The sequence below is a fragment of the Cupressus sempervirens genome, chromosome 2 (genome assembly GCF_028749045.1).
Source record: "Cupressus sempervirens isolate cs-2001-9-10 chromosome 2, ASM2874904v1, whole genome shotgun sequence".
NCBI classification, from domain to species: domain Eukaryota; kingdom Viridiplantae; phylum Streptophyta; class Pinopsida; order Cupressales; family Cupressaceae; genus Cupressus; species Cupressus sempervirens.
Window position 1 is genome coordinate 308,026,880 of NC_143119.1, and position 19,175 is coordinate 308,046,054.

The following is a 19,175-nucleotide window of genomic DNA, read 5'->3' on the forward strand; positions in this document are numbered from 1 at the left end:
GATACATAGTTTATAAAGATGAGGATCTAAATATGAAGAATTAAAAGATCTATATACATTATTAATCAACTAGGCAGAAGGGAAAATATATGTAATTTTGTAAAGACAGAGTTCTAATTGAGAATTTTAGAGTAAACAAACGAAAGGTCCCAACAAGGGACATTACTGTTTCTTGTTCCCATGGTTTAAAACTTTTTGTCCCGGTTCCAATGCGCTATTATACTGAGATGACCAGCCAACAACACTATCAAAAATAACAACCTCAGCGTATTTATATGAATAATAATAATTCACCCGTCTTGCGAAAACAACTTAAGAAGCATTAGAATCAAAATCTGACAACACCAAAGTGATCTTGATGATGAAAGACGATGAATGAACCTGACGGGGTGACTTGCTATAAATAGACGCTCCCTCCAAGATTCTTGGAGCCCAAATTGGAAGCTCGAAATAAAAATTGAGAGCATCCTCCAACTCCTTTGACTCAACCGAGCTCATCGGAACCAACAAATTGATTTATTATAAATAGTAAGTCCCTTAAAGGGAGCCAAAACACACCATAGGCTGCTGGAAAGCTTATAATCACACAACTAAGACCCTTAAATCCTATTTTCAGCTCACGAGGGTCGCGATGGTGAACTGACCTGGCCAACTGCATGAACCTGCTAACAATGGGGACATTACAAAATGGTTGTAGCCATTGTGTGTGTCATGATAAGAGGTTCTATGGCATGGACATTTGGAAAGATACCTCCCTATCGAAGAGGGAGTGTTGATATTATACCTGCAGGAGTTATCTTTCTCTCCTGTATTCAAAATAAATAAATATATCATTGAAGCCAATTCAGCACGTCAAGGCAATGAAGGGTGAAGACAACAAAGGGTCTTCACTTTATAATGGCAAGACAATGAAGGGTCAAGACAAATTTCTATTTCTTCTAGGAGGAATTCATAGTATGGCAGATTGATATCTTTTTGTTTTTATTAGTTGATCATCACTTCAGCTTAGCCATGTGTTTGGCTAAATTGTAAATCTGTCTTCTGCTCTTTTATTAAAGATAAATGATATATGTGTGGCTGGGTTTTTCTTTGTCAAGTTGGACGTTTTTCCTAGGATAATTTGTTGCATCTTACTGTTCATTATCTTGTTTGCTGTCTATATCTTCATTTCTGGTGTAAACATTAACACATCTACCTTGAAGGATTTCAAGAATCTTTACAGCCAAGAACATATTTGCAATTCTAGGCTTCTAAGTTCCATAACCCTAAATTTCATCGGAAGGCAATGATAGTTCCAACTTATAGCATGTTTTTAACTTGCTATAGCCTGGTTAAAGAATATTTCTTATTATTTTATGTATTTTTGAACTTAACAGCTCCCAAAGAGCCAAGAAGAAGCATGGCATAAATAGAGAGAGTAAATATACTTAATGACAAATATGAAATGTACTACTCATGGAAAGGAGATGCCCTTATCATTTAGAGAATTATATTTTTTTTCCTGAACCACCCAATTTCACATCTTATCCAGTTCATGAAGTGCCCACCCCTTCACTCGCATTCTCATCTAATTTTCTGCTGATTAATACTGGTTTTTAACTACTTAAATCTTGAAGCAATACAGAGTAGTTCATTTCCTCTTTGCAAGAAAACAAATAAGTATCATCAGCGGATTGAATATCAACCAACTCAACCATTATGAAGACAAATGCCTTTCACTGGTGAGCAAATTGAACTGTGTCTCAGTAGGTAATGAACTGCTTCAACAGCAATAACAAAAATAGAGGGGGCTTGGTACAGCATATCATCTTTAAGAAAACTACAACTATAGAATTTTTTTCTCTGAAATCCAAAGCTTTTAGACTAGCAGAATAAAGGGTAATTCTATCATATCATATTTAATTCTCCGCCTGGAGAGCCTTGGAACATAAGGATAAAATATGCGCTGATTTTATTTTTCTTAAGATAATTACTTAACAACAACATAAAGTAACCAATTGCAACAATGAAACATCTAATCAAGATAATAAAATAGGGAACATGGCTAAACTTACATGTCCTCCACTGGCGAAAGTCTTACAAACACTACTGAATATCCCCAAGCACTAAATCACAACTTAGAATCAAAGATCACATGAATCATGAGAATACTCAAGGGAGATTCAGATAACAACCACGGATCTCAAGAGGGAAGTACTGAACTAACAATCCCAAACAAGATATTCTTTTTAAGCCCCAAGTAAAAGTTCCTAACGTGGTTAAACATACGTAATCAAGAATAATAAGCAAAGACCCTCAAACAGTCATGCACAAGACGAGAGCTGAAGTTTACAACCACTCATTTACTGGACACCATGTTGAAAGATAAATGCTGAATCCTGAAATTTGGCGAAGTCTAAAATCCTGAAACCTTGGAATAAGGCTAAGTTTGAAATCCTATTAGTTGAAGAAATCTAGAATCTATATTTTAACTCCTTATGCGCTGGAACCTATCTCAAATGAATTGTCACATATATAAAATATATCTGAAGTATAAGAAAGATACTTAAAACCAGTGTTACCCCAGCGCGGGGGTGCGGCGGTGCGGGGGGACGTCGGGACGAGTTTCGGGTGGGGGAAAAAAATAGCCTCAATTTGGGGACGGCAGGGGTGTGGCGGGGGAGCGGAGGGGGGATTCAGGGGAGGGGGGGAGGAGAGGGAGTGGGAGGAGGGGTTTGCATAGTATATATATAATATTATTAATATATATGATTGAAAATGCTAATTATGAAATGATACTTCAATATATTATATAACAATGTAACATTAACATATCAAATATAGTTGACTACAATGAATAGAGAAAATTAAAATGTGATTCACAAACCATAAGTTCAAACTTGAAACTTGAAATTTCATAACCATTACTATTACTAATGACCATTTGACAAATTAACTTAGTTCAAGATGCAAGATTCAAAATTCATTGTTCAAATATGATTTTATGAATATCATATATCATAAAGATGCTCATGATGACAATGAGCTGAATAACATGAAACAATGAAATAATAATAATGTATCATAGCCATATCAAAGTGAGTATAATCAACAAAATGACAAAATGCCAATAACGAGAATGGATGATTCTCAAGTGCTCTCTAATCATCCCCTATGCCAAAGTCCTCATCACTGAAACTACTAGACTCCTCCTGGGTAAGATCCTGATCCTCTAAAGGAACACCAACTAGCCCTACATTGGCGTCTGCATCGGCATCCTCATCAATCTGAGCTGGATCCTTTGGCTCCACATCCCATTGTGCTGCAGGGCTCTCCTTGTACTCTTGTGTCTTGCGATCTTTGAGCCGCAAGTGACCATGTACAGCAACCAGCTTCTCCGCTCTCTTAGAGGTAAGTCTATTCCTCTTAACAGAGTGAATGAAGCTATAGGTGGACCAATTCCTCTCTGCAGCTGAGGAGCTAGACACCTGAGATAACAAAGTTGAAAGTTACAATTTACAAGTTACAAACAAATGTTCATACAATTTGTAACAAATGATAAATGGTAAATCGATGATTAATAATTATTAAATCAATGAATCATAAATTAAAATCAGCAAGGTAAAACTCTTCAAGTTAAGATTGTAAAGCGCTGGAATTAGTTATTAGTATTACAAACTTGAGAAAGCAGTCGAATGGCTAGTGAGGTGATCTTTAACTTTTGTGACCCATGACATTTTCACCACAAAATGGGATTCTTTTGTGCCATGGTTTTGAGATCCACCTTTGCAATATCCGAGTATCCTACAAGTTACAAGTTTTAAAGTTTACAACATAATATTAAAATTATAAATAACTTAAATAAAGTTATAACTTATAAGTAACAATTAATTATTAAAAGAACTTATAATTATAAAGAGTTTAGAGCACTGAATCAAGATTTAAGGATTACCTGAAAGACTAGCAAATTCGGACCACTCGGTGCGAATCTCACTAGCAGTCTCAGTATCATACATTTTGGCAATGCATCGAAAGAACTCATTCTTCACCTCATCATCTCGAAGTGGTGTGACTCTATCAGGGCTAGGTATGTACCACTTCGGGTTCAATGCATAGGCAGCCATGTGCAAAGGAGTGTTCAACTTCTCCCACCTGCGATGAATGATAGGCTCAATGTGCTCCGTATAGAATGCTAGAGTGGGGTCTCTCTCACGCACAGCAGCCCTCATCTGCACAAGCATGGAATCAATGCACTCATAAACCTCTCCAAGGCTAGGTGAATCTGCATCTCCATATCTGATCACCTGAAACACTGGAGTAATGACAGAGACTATGTATTTTGCATCACTCCAAAACTGATCACTCTTCATTGTCTCCTTTACCCTCTTCCCCTGCTCTGTTCTGGACTCAGGCCATCGATTCCATTCTTGTGTCATAACCATGAGTTGCAATGGCTCTTGCAACTCAATCATTCTCTCCAAGAGAATATAATATGATGCATACCTGGTCTCAACTGGTTTCAGGAATTGCTTCTTTGCGAAGCTCCTGAAAAGTGCATGTGATGTATGGTGATTGCAGATAAACATCTGCACCTCTCTCCCATCATTAACCACCTTTCTAATCCACTCTATTTTCCCCATGTCTTTAAGTGCATTGTTCATGGCATGCACACAACATGGAGTCCACCAAATATGCCTATAAGCTGCCTCAACAAGCCTCCCTGCAGCTTTGCACACATGTGCTGCATCTGTCACAACTTGGACCACATTTTGTGGTCCAACCTCCTCAATGGCTTCCCTAAGCACATGAAACTGAAAATCAGCATCTTTACGATGCCCTGAACAATCAACTGCCTTCAAAAAATATGGGCCCTCCGTGCATGTAACCATAATGTTGATGAGTGGACGATGACAAATGTCCGTCCACCCATCCATGATAATGCTGCAACCTGAGTCCATCCAACATGCTTTCATTTGCTCCATCAAGATCCCAATCTTGTCATAGGCTCTATCCAACACTGTAGTCCTCAACTTGTGGTCACCTGGTGGCACATATGATGGCTCTCCCTCATTCATTGCCATGGTCATCATCCTCACAAAATAGGGAGATCGAGCCACATGTGTAGAGATGCCATTGGCAAAGAAGAAATCACCAACAGCATCATCTAACTGGTCCCTTGCATGCATGTTAAATAAATGAGCAATGGGGTTACTATCAGTACCACTTGTAGTTGCTTTTCGTTTCCCCCTATTGCTGTCCCCTGCTGAACTGTGTGTAGGTGAGGAGAATGATGGTGTAGGTGACATAGTCCCTGCTCTCAGATGCAAGATACGAGTAGATGTATCTTGCTGCCCCTGTAACTGCTGTATATGCTGTACCTGTTGCCTAGCAGACAAAGATCTAGGCATTGGAACAACACTATCATCAGGAATGCCCCATAGTTTATTTACTTCAATTCTGTATTTGACATTCTCAGGATTTGATAAGAACATGCATGGGTTCACACCATAGCCACTCCAAAAAAGGTGTGAATTAACTCTTGTAATGCTGCCAAACCATTCTGCTCCACATATATTGCACTTCCATTTGCGTGTGCCACCCCCTGAAGGTGTAGGGCGTGTAATTTTTGTAGCAAACTGTTTAAGAGGGGACTTTGGGTCATAAGGACCCCTAGCATACTTCCTCAAAATCTCTGAAGGGCAATCAATAGAAGGCACCCTTGGTGCAACATAAGGAGGCTCTTCCGCAGGCTCAGATTGACCACCTACATCAGCCCCATGATCACTTCCTTCAGGCTCAAGTTCAGGCTTCATAATCAGATGCACTTGGCTCATTAATTTCCATGTCTTCTGCACTTTGGTTGGATCTAGAAGCCATTTATAAAACTGCATTTCACAAAATGAAAGTAAAATTATAAAAATGATCATGATACATTTCAGCCCAAGTAAAAATAATTTAAAACTTAAAACTTTACTATTTAATTTTAGCATTTACTATTTAAAAATTTAAAGTATTAAAAAATAAAACTAAATACTAAAAGAAAATATTAAATAAAAATATGGCAATATGGCATATGCTGAAACATTTTACTAAGTTACTCTCAAGTTTCAAGTTTCATTCTTGATTCTTGAATCTTGTTGATAGTTGAATCTTCTTAGTTCTATGATTTTTTATTTTATTATCTATATTAATTTTTAGTTTTTAAATTTTTTCATTGTTCTTAAAATAAAAATATGGCAATATGGCATATGCTGAAACGTATTTAGTAAAATACGTTTCAGCATATGCCATATTGCCATATTTTTATTTTAAGAACAATGAAAAAAACTAAAAATTAATATAAATAATAAAATAAAAAATCATAGAACTAAGAAGATTCAACTATCAATAAGATTCAAGAATGAAACTTGAAACTTGAAAGTAACTTAGTAAAACTAAATACTAAATACTAAATACTAAATTTAAAAATTATAAATTGATTTTTAAAACCAAAAAAACTAAGTAAAATAAAAAAAACCCTACCTTGAAGGCTCGAACTTGAGGAGACACTTGCCAAATCAAACTTTCTTGCTCCTCTTGCTCCTCTTGATTTTGCAATCCCTTGCAAAACCACCCACTAATCTCTCACAAGCTCCTCCAAACACTCTTTTTCACTTAGCTCCTTGCTGCTCCAAAATGGTGAAATGAAATGATGAAATGAATAAGAGATCTATTGGTCTTATTAAGCCTTCAAATAGACTACATGGGACCCACACCCAATTAGGGTTAGCATACTTAAAAAAAAAAAACAAAAAAAAAACAAAAAGTATTGTTTTTTAAAAAAAAATTGGGCCTCTTCTCGACGCACCCCGCGCGCACCCGGGAAGCACCCTGCGAGCACTTGTGGTGCACCCGCGCACCCGGGAAGCACCCAAGCACCCAGTGCTCGACCGGTGCGGTGGTGAAAAAGCCGCGGGCGGGGGTGCTTGGGTGCGTGACGCGCACCGGGTGCGTGCACCTGGGTTACATTGCTTAAAACAATATATTTTATGCTCCACATAATTGATATGTTTTGATCTAGGAAGATGTAAGAACCAAAAAGCTATTAAAAACCAACATTCAAATTCTCAGAAGGCAAGCGTAAATGGCCTCTGTTTGTCGTGCGAGAAAACACAACCAAGCTCATGCGAGTCAGAAAGTTCTTGGCATGAGCTTTTCGCACAAATTAGGCGAGTTTCTCTTCCAGGTTTGTGTGAGACTTTGTTCTACCATGCAAGTAAATGAATACTTGTGCGAGACTTTGCTCTATTGCGCAAGACTTTACTCTATTGTGCGAGACTTCTCTCTATTGCGTGAGAGAATGCCTTTCCTAGGCGAGATAAATCCTACAGCAAGGCAAAAATGCAAGAAGGAAAGCGTGAAAACATGAAGCCTCCACACCGGGGAGTACCAGATCCACGTAAATAGAGGAATGATCACTCGAGAGCATAAAAGAAGATTAAATAACCCTAACAAACTAGAATATAGATAACAATAACATCTATCCATCTAAACCAACATCATCAATATACTAAATGAGCATAAACATCACAGTGAAAAGGAAAGCATAAGCAAAGAAGTAACTGAACTAAAACAAATGTGCTCATTTCCTCCCTACCATAATGACATCATGAGATCTCAAGGATTCAAACAATACCTGCGAGCATGAATCTCAATTTTTTGAGCAGATCGTTGAGTTGTTTGATGCGATCTTTCTTACCAATAACCCATCAATTAACATCATAAGACATAAGTAAATCCAACATGCTAATCTACCAATAGCATCACGAGTCCAAGTAGTGATAAGAAACATCAACTAAGCAATAAGATACAACATTATGAGAAAGGAATACATCAAGTAACATACTAAACATCATCTAAACATGATATCAAAGGCATCCAAAGTAAAGCCTAAATCACAAGGGAAAATACTCCGGATACACCGATGTACCAAGTGAACGTATAGCATCAGCCTCAAAGTGGAAGTAGACCATCTTTGTACACCGGTGCCCAATAGTGGTATAGGTAGCTATACCTCCCAACCACGTGGTACCTGCAGGCCCATACCTGCCCTGCTTGTGGAGATAACCCGACCACAATCGCAAAGGACGTGTTTTCTTATCTTATCATTTGATTTTATCACCCAGTTATTAATTTAGTTATCACTTATTAAAACTTCTCCATACTACCTTGTTGGAATATACATCGGGGTACACGAAAGAAGCTACTCCACTACCTACCCTACATACCCATGCTCATCACACGATGAGTGCCACTGTCAGGGACATAAGTCTTGTATAATAAACAATCCGATCAAGTGTAGATGTATGATAATAATATAGCCGAAAGAATAGTGCGCAAAATTGCGCAAATAATCATTTATTTAATTTTATTAAAATAATCTATTAAAATAATTCATTTGCACCATAATAAAAAGTTTTCTGCAAGAATGATGTAAATATCCGTAGCATAAGCACATCACAATAAATCCAACAATGTCCATCGGTAATCCTGAACCATAACCTCATCAATCAGGCATAAGCATAAACAACTAGCTAATGCAACAATAATCAAATCACCCCAAGAGTGTAGACCACTCATGGGTCCCACTTATGATCACTTACGAAGCAAGATCATCAAGGTTGCATCCATTAGGATGACTTATGGAAATCAAATGGGAGAGGCAGTGCATCATTTACTTTTTCAAACTCCAACAAAATCATACAAACATTTTGTTTGATGGAATTTAAGTTTTAACTCGATTCATATCTTCCCAACTTGTCAAGATATCATACAAACTATATTTACCTTACAGTTAACTTTTTTGAAGAGCAAGGAACAATTTTTCGGGTTTCCCATGCTTCTGACATTTATGGTTCCTCTGTACACTTCAAGGCGATCTTTAGCTTCTGTAATATTCTATAGAAAACTATCAAGCTAGGGGGATTTGACATTCTTTAAAGATCTAAAAATAGATAAATATTTCCACTATTAATGCTGTTTTTCTCAAGGGACGATGCAATACCTTCTGACTTCCTTGTAATGATATTCATGCACATTCTCCTACCTTTCCCAATATTTTCATTGTTTCCATTAGTTATCTCTTCAGGATCATCTGTTGAATGCTTATATTGGATTTATTACATAGCCTAGATAGGTGTCTCAAGATTAATATATCTCACCATCATTAAAGTAGATGCATTTGAGACATCTATTCTAGTTTCTTAGAGTGCTACATACATCTTTTCACTTGAAGGGTCAAATTTCTCATGAAAGAGTGCTTGTAAAGTTTCATGTCAAAAATATCTTTCAATTTTGAGGTTTGAAGTATTTAAAAAATAATTGTTTTGATTTCATTCTGTATTATGATATGATAGTACTAAGAATCAGCGTTACTATTTTGATTGACAATTTCATCCATTTCTTTTGATGGGCTATCAGACAAATCAGAGATGCAGAGTACAAGGAAATCTATAGTTGCTCATCATCAAAAGCAAAAAGCTGAAGTTTCAACTCAAACTTCATCTGGTGGGAAGGATCGATTGTCTGAAGAATGGGAGCTTTTTGAGAAGAAATTAGCTGAATCTAAAAATGCTGTCCAGCAAAGGATTGGCTTGTCAAAAGGGACATCTACATTACCAACAAACAACAGAGTGGGGTAATTAAGTTTTAGGGCTCCAAATGCAAGCATGGAAATTCACAAAATATGAAGAATATCATTGCATCTAGTTACAAATGTAACCTGAGCACCGGTGTTGTGGGTGCTGGACACTATTCCGAGGAACTAGCTGATAAAGGCTAAACAAGAATATGCAGTTCAAAGTTCTCCATGGTAACATCAATTTGTATCACTGTATACGATGTGCATCTCTTCCCGGTTTGATTCTTGAGGACTGCAGGGTGTAGTATGCCCAGTGATTTCTTCCAAGAATTGTAATATGATGCTGAAAATATCATTGTTTTTTGCCCTAGCAGGGCTTGATGTAATAAGTGGGTTGCGCAAGATCTGCAATTAGTGTTTTTCATTCTGTTGCAGTAAATTGGCCACTCCAACATTTCTTAAATTTTGAATCTTTAAGCAGATGCATTAGTTCCATTTCTATTGTGTTTAGTGCTAAAACAAAAATTGCTGATTTTTTTTTTTGCTTGTGTTTTCATTAAATAGTTATATATTTGTTGAAACTCTAAACAAAGTGATTGTATTTTTATATTAACTTTGTGAATGTCCCCGCCCACGTGACAACTAATAGGAAATAAATTATAAATCTGTTTTTTTAATGTGAAAGATTAATCAGAGTATAGTTTCCTCAAAATTAAATTTAATTATTTTAGTGCAAATAACTCTTTGGAATTTAATTTATATAATCTAAAAAAATATTTTCAATGCTTGTTAGCCTAACGATAATTATCAAATTAAACTATATAAATATTACCATATAGTATAGGAAGGAACAAAAGACATAATTTCATGATGTTTAAAGAAATATTATCATTAAACATATATAATGAGTTATCTAAATTTTTAATTAAATAATTTTTAATAGAATAAAATAAACATATTATGTATTTGAAATGTATAATTGTTTATTAAAATTAGGAAACTGTATTTATATTTTTGTGAATAGTCAAAAATTCTTATATAGAATAATAATAATAAAATTCAATCAATATATTCATGTATTGGAATATGTTCTTATACTCATTTTTTCAATGAGTATTAAAATTGGAAATAGTTTAACTTTATAAATGACAAATATTTATTTATTTGTCATCTTTTTCACTTTGTTCTTTAACAATAGATTATTTCACATTTTATATTTGATAAAAAATATAATATAGCATAATAAAATAGAAGAGAATATATTATAATATGAGAACGATATTTTATTGTTTTAAATCATTTATCTACTCTAAAATACAATAAAGACCCTCTTTTTTTAACTCTAAAGCATTATTGAATTGTATTACATGAGTTTTACTTAAATAACTTATAAAGTAAAAATATTTTATATCACAATCATGACTATTTTAACAATATATTTCTAAAATCAACTAGAACAAAAAAATTGTCTCCAAGTTAATCTATTTCAAGCCAAATCATATAATGAAACAAAAATCTTTAAAAAAATAGAAACAAATTTGTTGTGATTTTTAACTAATAAGATAAGATGAAGTAAATCTTTTATACTATTTAAATAATATAGAACTAAAGAAGAAATGTTTCTATTTACTTTTCAAATAAAAGACTATATGCAAATGCAACCTCATTCATTGGAACAATGATCTTTCCATATATGTTTATAACCTAGTGCCAATATCTTGAAATTTTAGAAAGATGAAGCAATTGTAAAGTTGAAGACCTAGAGATTTTAGAAAGGAGTCAATCAGTTCAATCGTTAATGTAAGCCCAAATGTGCAAAGTAGATATGGTGCAAATTTACATGAAACTCAAGGGTCACCTATCCCATACTTGGAATTCGAGTGTGTTTCTTGCAGCATCCAACAATTAACTACTCTCAAAATCCATATATAAGATCCTAAACACGTATGATATACTTTATCTTGCAATTAGAGTTACACCCTAAATATCTTAGATGATAACTACTAAGAGACTTCCAATAAAATACTTTCAAATTGATAACGGTGGGCTTTGTAACTATATTTTCACAAAACCAACAAGAGCCCACTTGATGACAACTTAATTAAAACCCAATCCACCATGCTTATTAGGTGAAAAAACACTTGAAAAGGGAAACATTTCTTGAAATTCAAACCACATAAAATTTGGTAGAATTGTTTCTCCAAGGTTGGAGGATGCAGGCCTAGAAGAGTGTACACTTCCTCTAAAGGGCACTAGGAGAAACATTCCTTAGAGCCATCGAGACAATGAAATCTACAATCTTCCACAAAGGTTACTGAGACTGCATTATTGATGACCAATCTTCTAGTGGTGAACAAATTGATGAATTGGAGGACTATTTTGTAGATGAAGTAAATAGATAAAATCATAGTAATTGTGCTAGAGTCTTCACAACAATTGCAAATTATTTTTTCTTTAATACAGAAGAATTGTCATAAGAAGTGGAGAAAGAATTTAACTAGACTTCTTCTTGCAGACTTCTCATTACCCCACTAACAACCTCCTTGCCTGCAATGCATTTCTCAAAGACTAATTTCTCTGCATAGTAAAAAACAAGTTCAAGCCACTATGAGATATTTTACAAGTTCGAAAGCACAAACAATAATAGAGATTGAGATTCTTTTTAACTAAGCGAGCTATATGAAATAATGAAAGTTTCATAGACTCCTTGGAGTTTTCTAGAATATAAGGAACTGTAAACTTTATATAATATTATAGTTATTTTTTAGATTTTTTTTTCAAGTGAAAAAGTAATGTAAACCCTAGTAAAAATAAGAGCAGGGAATAAAAAAGAAAAGAAATTAGAGGTTAGAAAATAAATTAAAAATAAAACAATACACTGTAAACTTTATATAATATTATAGTTATTTTTCAGATTTTTTTTCAATTGAAAAAGTAATGTAAACCCTAGTAAAAATAAGAGCAGCGAATAAAAAAGAAAAGAAATTAGAGGTTCGAAAATAAATTAAAAATAAAACAATAGAAAATTTGTTCTTAAACTTTAGAACCTCTATATTTTTAATTATAGTGACTAATTAGAGGTGATCAAATTAAAACATTAGTTCCTTGCCTATTATATAGGTAGGGATTAAAGAACACCATGAATTTGTAGAGATATTTGATAATTTATTTCGATGAACAATATGAAAATATTTAGTATACTTTGTTGCAGATGCCAAATGTGTCATTTAAATGTATGCATTACCCAAGAAAAGCATTGGAAACTATCAACTTATGATAATTGACTACACAAATATACAATAACAAATGTTCCATCTAAAATGTCCCTTTTTTTTAGTTTTTGAAGTTTCAAAGGACCTTTGTGGCTAAGAGCGAAGAACTAAAGGATATCCATTCTACCCAAATCTATTCGGGGCAGGATTTCGACCTCATCCCTTATGGTGTCAAAGCCTTTGCACTCAAAAAGACTTGACTACCATAGGATTTAAGCAATACAAATCCACAAAACCCAAAGAACACCTGCATGCAAGAACCTATCGTAGAGAAGATAAGACAAAGAAGATGCACGAGTTTTGCTTTGAGAATATGGAAAATATTTTATCAGACTGAAAAGATGAGATGGAATTTACAATTGATCAATCCTTATAGAAGGAGATTGAAGACCTAAAAGGGAAACCCTAAGAGGTAAATGCAATTTAATAATTACTAATTAATTATTAAATGAAAATGAAAGTGCATAAAGAGAAATCTTAAGAAGGGAGTAAAAGTAATTTAATAATTAAAATTAAATTAACCTTCTACTCTAACACCCCCCCTTAAGATGAGCAACAATGCAACTACAAACAATGCAAGAAAAATCAAGGAAACTACAATACTGAAAGCAAAATTTGGTCTTGACAACAAGGCTTGATGAGGTACCCAATAACAACCAAAATCTCTATGAAACAAAGAAATAGAGAAATGTTGGAATTTATAAGTGGGAAGATTTACTTCTGAGGGGGGGGGGGGGGGGAAGGGGGTGAATAAGAAGTGACAATTTTTTTAAAAACCTTTTAGCTGAAATCATTCACATTCATCTAATTCATCTAATAAACATGAAAGTAAAGATATGAATGAAAATAGATAACACAAGAGAGAAACCCTCTAAAATGAGAAGGTAAAACTAGAGTGGGGATGACTCCCACAAAGTATCACTACAACAATATGTAATTGTTTAAGGTTACAAAGTTTGACTACTTCCAATGGTCTGCCCTGTGAAAGGCTTGTCCTGTTAAAGACTTTACACCCTGTTAAAAGCGACCTGGTTAAAGGATTTACAAACATTGACTTGGAATGTTACCCTGTTAAAGGATTTAGCACCTTGTTTAAAGGCTTACAACATGGCTATCAAACCAACCTATCATCATAGGATTTTCATTCCTAATATAATGGCTAGAGAGTATTAGAAAGTTTTGACTTGATGACTTGCAATCTTCAATTTCTGGTTCCAGATCCTTGTTCTGCTCTGTCTTTTCTAATCCTTGCTTGATTTGATTTGTCTCTCCTTGAAATTCTGATACTCTATTCTTGATCAACCAAATTTTGCAATGCTATTCTATTATTTCTAAGTCTTTACACCCCTCTGTACCTTTCTAGCATTCTCCCATAAACTCTCACACATACACGCAAATAATGGGATTTCATCCTCCTTTTTTTGGCTTCAAAGACTTAGGGTAAGGTATGAATCTACGATCAATATTCATACTTCTTTCCCACTCAATTCTTTCACTTTTCCTATTGGTTGCATGCCTTCTCCATTTTTCTGATTGGCTGCATGCTGATTAGATAGGGAATGTAAAAGATTCGATCTTATCTTCAAGATTCTTCGATATTCATTCTAAGTCGGCTCAAAAATGGTTTACATCTGAGTTTGTGAAGGCACAAAATCATATGCTGATTCTGTGTTACTCAACACTTACTAATTGCTGACGCTCGACACATATAGGAATTCTGTCTCACTCGTCTCCTATAGTAGTTATGTTTCACTCAACATCTATACTTTTCTTGGCACCTGAAGTTCACTCGACACCTATTGAATTTAAGGCTCAACACATGCTATAGCTCGACATCTATATTATACTCGACATCAACTTAAGAATTGGTTAAGTGTGTTGACACTCAATTGTCAAAACCAATTTGAGACCAACAAGAGAACATAGTGGGAAAAACCCTACTCCAAAAAGAGATAGAGAACAATGCACAAATGAAATATCTCAAGAGACTCTTGGAGGGGAAACAATTTTTTTTTGGGATCTTTGTGCTCCTTCGTTGGAAAATTTAAGAGGTCCTAATGGTTTGGACTTGAGTAAGGTAAAAAAAGACATACAATCTTGGCAAGAATGGCATTCCACATAATATATTACTCATGCTCCTTTAGGATCTTTAAATTTTATGGGTGGTGCAGCTACTGAAATTAATGCAAACAATTATGTCAGACCATAAGTACAATGAAACTCCCCATGATAGAGGAATGAGACTCCATAGCCCTCCCAGAATGGCAAAACTCCCGTGTCGATGAACATAATAATGTGGCTCCAATTTGGAAAAAAAAGGTAATGGACAAGGAGGGTGAAAACCCTAAATGTAAGGTGAAGCTGGATGTCCTTGTTGATGTTCGAAGTAGAATGCATGAGAATCTCCAATGAAGGCATGATAAAAGGTGTGTTGAATCTGTCATCTTAGCAGAGATGTGTGTCCTCTGATATATCCTCAACAATCACAATAGGTGGCTCGATGACTGGAGCTACAATGGTAGGCAATGCTAAAGAGTAATCTTGTGCAATAGATGAAATCTAAACAAGAGGTGGAGGTGTATAAGTCATAACACTGGTCTCAGGAACAACACATAAGTTCAAGTGACTTGACTTCACCTCAATAGTATCTCACGAAGAAGGAGAGCGAGTCTTTGATAGTGGACATGGTGGACCATCATGAGAGAAAGAGTATAAGCGAGAAGAATGATCAACAGTCCATGTAGCAACAATATTGCCTATCTCACTATCTTTGATGTGCATTGAATCTTGTGCAAACTCTATTGGAATACTTTAGAATAACTCAGAAGGGGGTGAATCAGCTGTCCAAGGTCCAAATGTATAGATAAAAATTTTCAGTACTTAACAAATACATGTGCATGCATTGATCATCCAATATCTCAAACCATAGTATATTACTGTCCTTGGTCAAATGAACTTTGTAGAAATGTAAACATGAAATACCACAAAATCATTCACACAATTTGACACAAGGGTTTTATGTGGAAACCCAATTTGAGAAAAACCACCAATATCATTCCACCGATCTTCACTCTTTTGAAGTAAGCTCTGTGAGGAGCCAACCATGTTAAAGGTTACAATGCACAATATTAAATGTGACCTTGATTAAAGGATTTCAATCATCCTGTTAGGAGTGAGCCTTGTTAGATGACTTTAGAACATTCCATTAGAATGTCACCTTGTTAAAGGATTTACTCATGATTGTTAGGTCAACCTTAATCCAAAGGATTTATCCAGACTAATACAATTGTTAGAAAGTAATAGTAGAACTTCATATGCTAATAAAACAACTCACTTGCAGATTATAGATCTCTTATTTAGTCCTCCATACTGCTTGGCATTCAATCACATTGGTCTTTGATTGCTTATTCACCCTTCAAGCCTTCACCTCTTTAAGCCTTCTTGCTTAGTCAGCAAACTGCAGGTTCATTCCTTCGGCCACGAAATGAAGCAACACCTCAAGACTCCTTGTCTATCTCCAATTGACACTATGACACTTTTCTTTTGGCCTATTATCTCCTTATATAGATAATTTATTCCTTTTTTCGTTTCACCACAATTGTCTATCTTAGGGTTAGGTCTGATTCATTGAATATACCCTCTTTTCCATTTTGTTCTCTCTAGAAACTTCCCTTACAATCCTCTTCAAATTAGTCTTCAAACAATTTATCTTGAATTTTGTACTACTAACTCATCATACTTATCTTCTGCATGCTTCACACAATTCAAGAAATCAACTTTGTCGGCTTAGATTTGTCAAATCTTTGATCAAACTAATTCTACTTGCCCTCGGCAATAACATGCTGTTTGCTCAACAATATCTATCTTCTGATGCTTAATCAACACTAGATTGCTTGACATACACTAAGTTTAATTGGTGCTCGACACACACTAAACTTCCTTTAGTCAACTCATACTGAATTTTCTCGATCGCAACTAACTTTTGTTCAACCTACACTGACTTGCTCAGCTTCTACTATTTTCTCGGTCAGGCTTGGCAAACATATTTCTTTGCTTAGCCTACTTATTTTCCTTGCTCAAATATCCTCTCATTATAGCCTTAAGTAGATAAGCAATACACTATATCATCAAAGTCTTACTTGGTCTTAGTGCTTCTTTTATACACTATATAACTCAACCTTTCTTTAGGTACTCTTTTTATCGTTTCTTTTCAAATACTCTTCATCAATCAATCAAATGATAGCATTTAGACCAAATTAGCAATTATCTCACCAACAAGTAGCAGGTTTGACATCAATGAGAAAATAATGATTGTTTCATAATAGGTTTCATCGACCTTCCTCATTTCTATACTTCAACAATCTTCTTCATTTCTACAATCTCCCTCTTTAGCATTGATGCCAAACCAATACCAAAAAAAACTTAATATCTTGTATTGAAATCTCTCCCTCTATCAGTATCTATCCTTCTTCTATATAGGTTACAATCTCTCTTCTTCTTCAGATATTCAGTTTAATTTTTCTTCTTTCTCTTTCACATTCTCCCTCTTTTTGGTCTCTCTCTTTTCTAGTACTAACTCTCCCTCATACTTGTAGTAAAATCTCTCTCTTTGACAACAATGTCAAAGACTTGACATCTTTTCATGTAGATATCAACAATTCAAGTTCTCCCTTTGTCACCTTGCATGTGACTGCAAATCTTCTATTTTAGCTCATTCCTTACTTTAGGCAGTTCCTAAAGTAAGAACCACTTCACCAAGTTGTAAAGTATGCCATTCAACTTAGTTGATGTAAGACACTACTCTTGCTTCTTAAGTAGCTTGGATAGGGGTATCACCCCTAGTTTACCTCTATGATATTCATGTGCATCCTTAGGTAAAGCCTTTGTGAATATATCAACTATTTGTTCCTTTGTTTTCACATATTCCATTCTCACTTCTTTGTCTTGGACCAACTCTCTCAAGTAATGATAATTGATTGTAATGTGCGTTGTCTTTGTATACATCACAGGGTTCTTAGATATGTTTGTAACACTTGTATTGTCACAATAAATTATTACAGGTTCAATGATTTCTTCCTTTATTCCTTTGAGTAACTGTTTGATCCACACCACATTTGTTCAATTCACTGCAACAGCTACATATTGAGCTTCGATAGTATACTATGAAATACAATTCTATTTGTTGCTAGTCTAGGTAACTAATCCTTTTCCTAAGAAAAATGCTCCACCACTTGTACTTTTTCTGTCATCAATGTTCCAGCCCAATCATCATCTGCATAGGCTCTCAATTCAAACTTGTCATTTTTCTTGTAGTATAGACCATAGTCTTATGTACCTTTTAAGTATCTCATAATCCTTTTAACAACCATTAAGTAATTCTCCTTAGGATTTGTAGAAACTCTTGCAACAATCCCAGCAACTAATGTAATATCAGGTCTTTGATGAACTACATATTGCAATTTTCCAATCATAGACATGTACAATATTTGATTTACTTTAGCAAAATCATCAGTTTTGGATAGTTTATGTCTTGTCACCATGGGAGTACTAACTAGTTTAGAATCTTCCATACCAATCTTTAAGATTTCCTTTATATAATTTGATTGAGTAATGTAAATACCATATTTCATTTGATAGACTTGTAATCCAACAAAGAACTTTATTTCTCCAAACATAGACATCTCAAATTCTTTCATCATTTCATTTGCAAATGTTTTACACAATGCACTTTTTCCTCCAAATATGATATTGTCAACAAATATTTCAGCTAGTAAAATTCCTTTACCTCCTTTTGTCTTCAAGTATAGATTTCTATTGTCATTAGTCTTCTCAAAACCAATCTTCACAAGATAGTTGTGCAATCTTTCATACCATGCTCTAGGAGCTTGCTTTAAACCATATAAAGATTTGTGTAGTCTACACACCATGTTCTTATTGTTTAGATCAAAAAATCCATTAGGTTGTTCAATGTAAACCTCCTCTTTTAGCATACCATTCAGAAATACCAACTTAACATCCATTTTATAAACTTTGAATCCTTTATAGGTAGAATAAGGAAGCATGGTTCTTAATCCTTCCAATTGTGCAACTGGGGCAAATGTCTCTCTATAGTCAATTCCCTCTTCTTGTGAATAACCTTTGTAGACTAACCTTTCCTTATTCCTTGTTACTTCACCATTCTCATCCATTTTTTTTTGTATACCCACTTGGTTCCAATAACATTCTTGTCCTCAGGTCTTGGTACTAGTGTCCATGTTTTGTTCTTCTCAATCTGATCAATTTCTTCTTTCATGGCTCGACTCCAA

At 34.8% G+C, this 19,175-nt stretch overlaps 1 protein-coding gene across 2 annotated transcripts in view; it reads left to right on the top strand.

The window, feature by feature from the left end:
• The window catches only part of LOC149572307 (P-loop containing nucleoside triphosphate hydrolases superfamily protein), a 142,730-nt gene extending 132,633 nt beyond the window's left edge, over window positions 1-10,097 (top strand). For both annotated transcript variants that reach the window (XM_089813518.1, XM_089813519.1), the window contains exon 22: window positions 9,439-10,097. In XM_089813518.1, coding sequence (XP_089669644.1) covers window positions 9,439-9,659 — 221 coding nt within the window. In that variant the 3' untranslated portion in view covers window positions 9,660-10,097. The remainder of the gene's footprint in view (window positions 1-9,438) is intronic.
• Window positions 10,098-19,175: the final 9,078 nt, after the last annotated feature.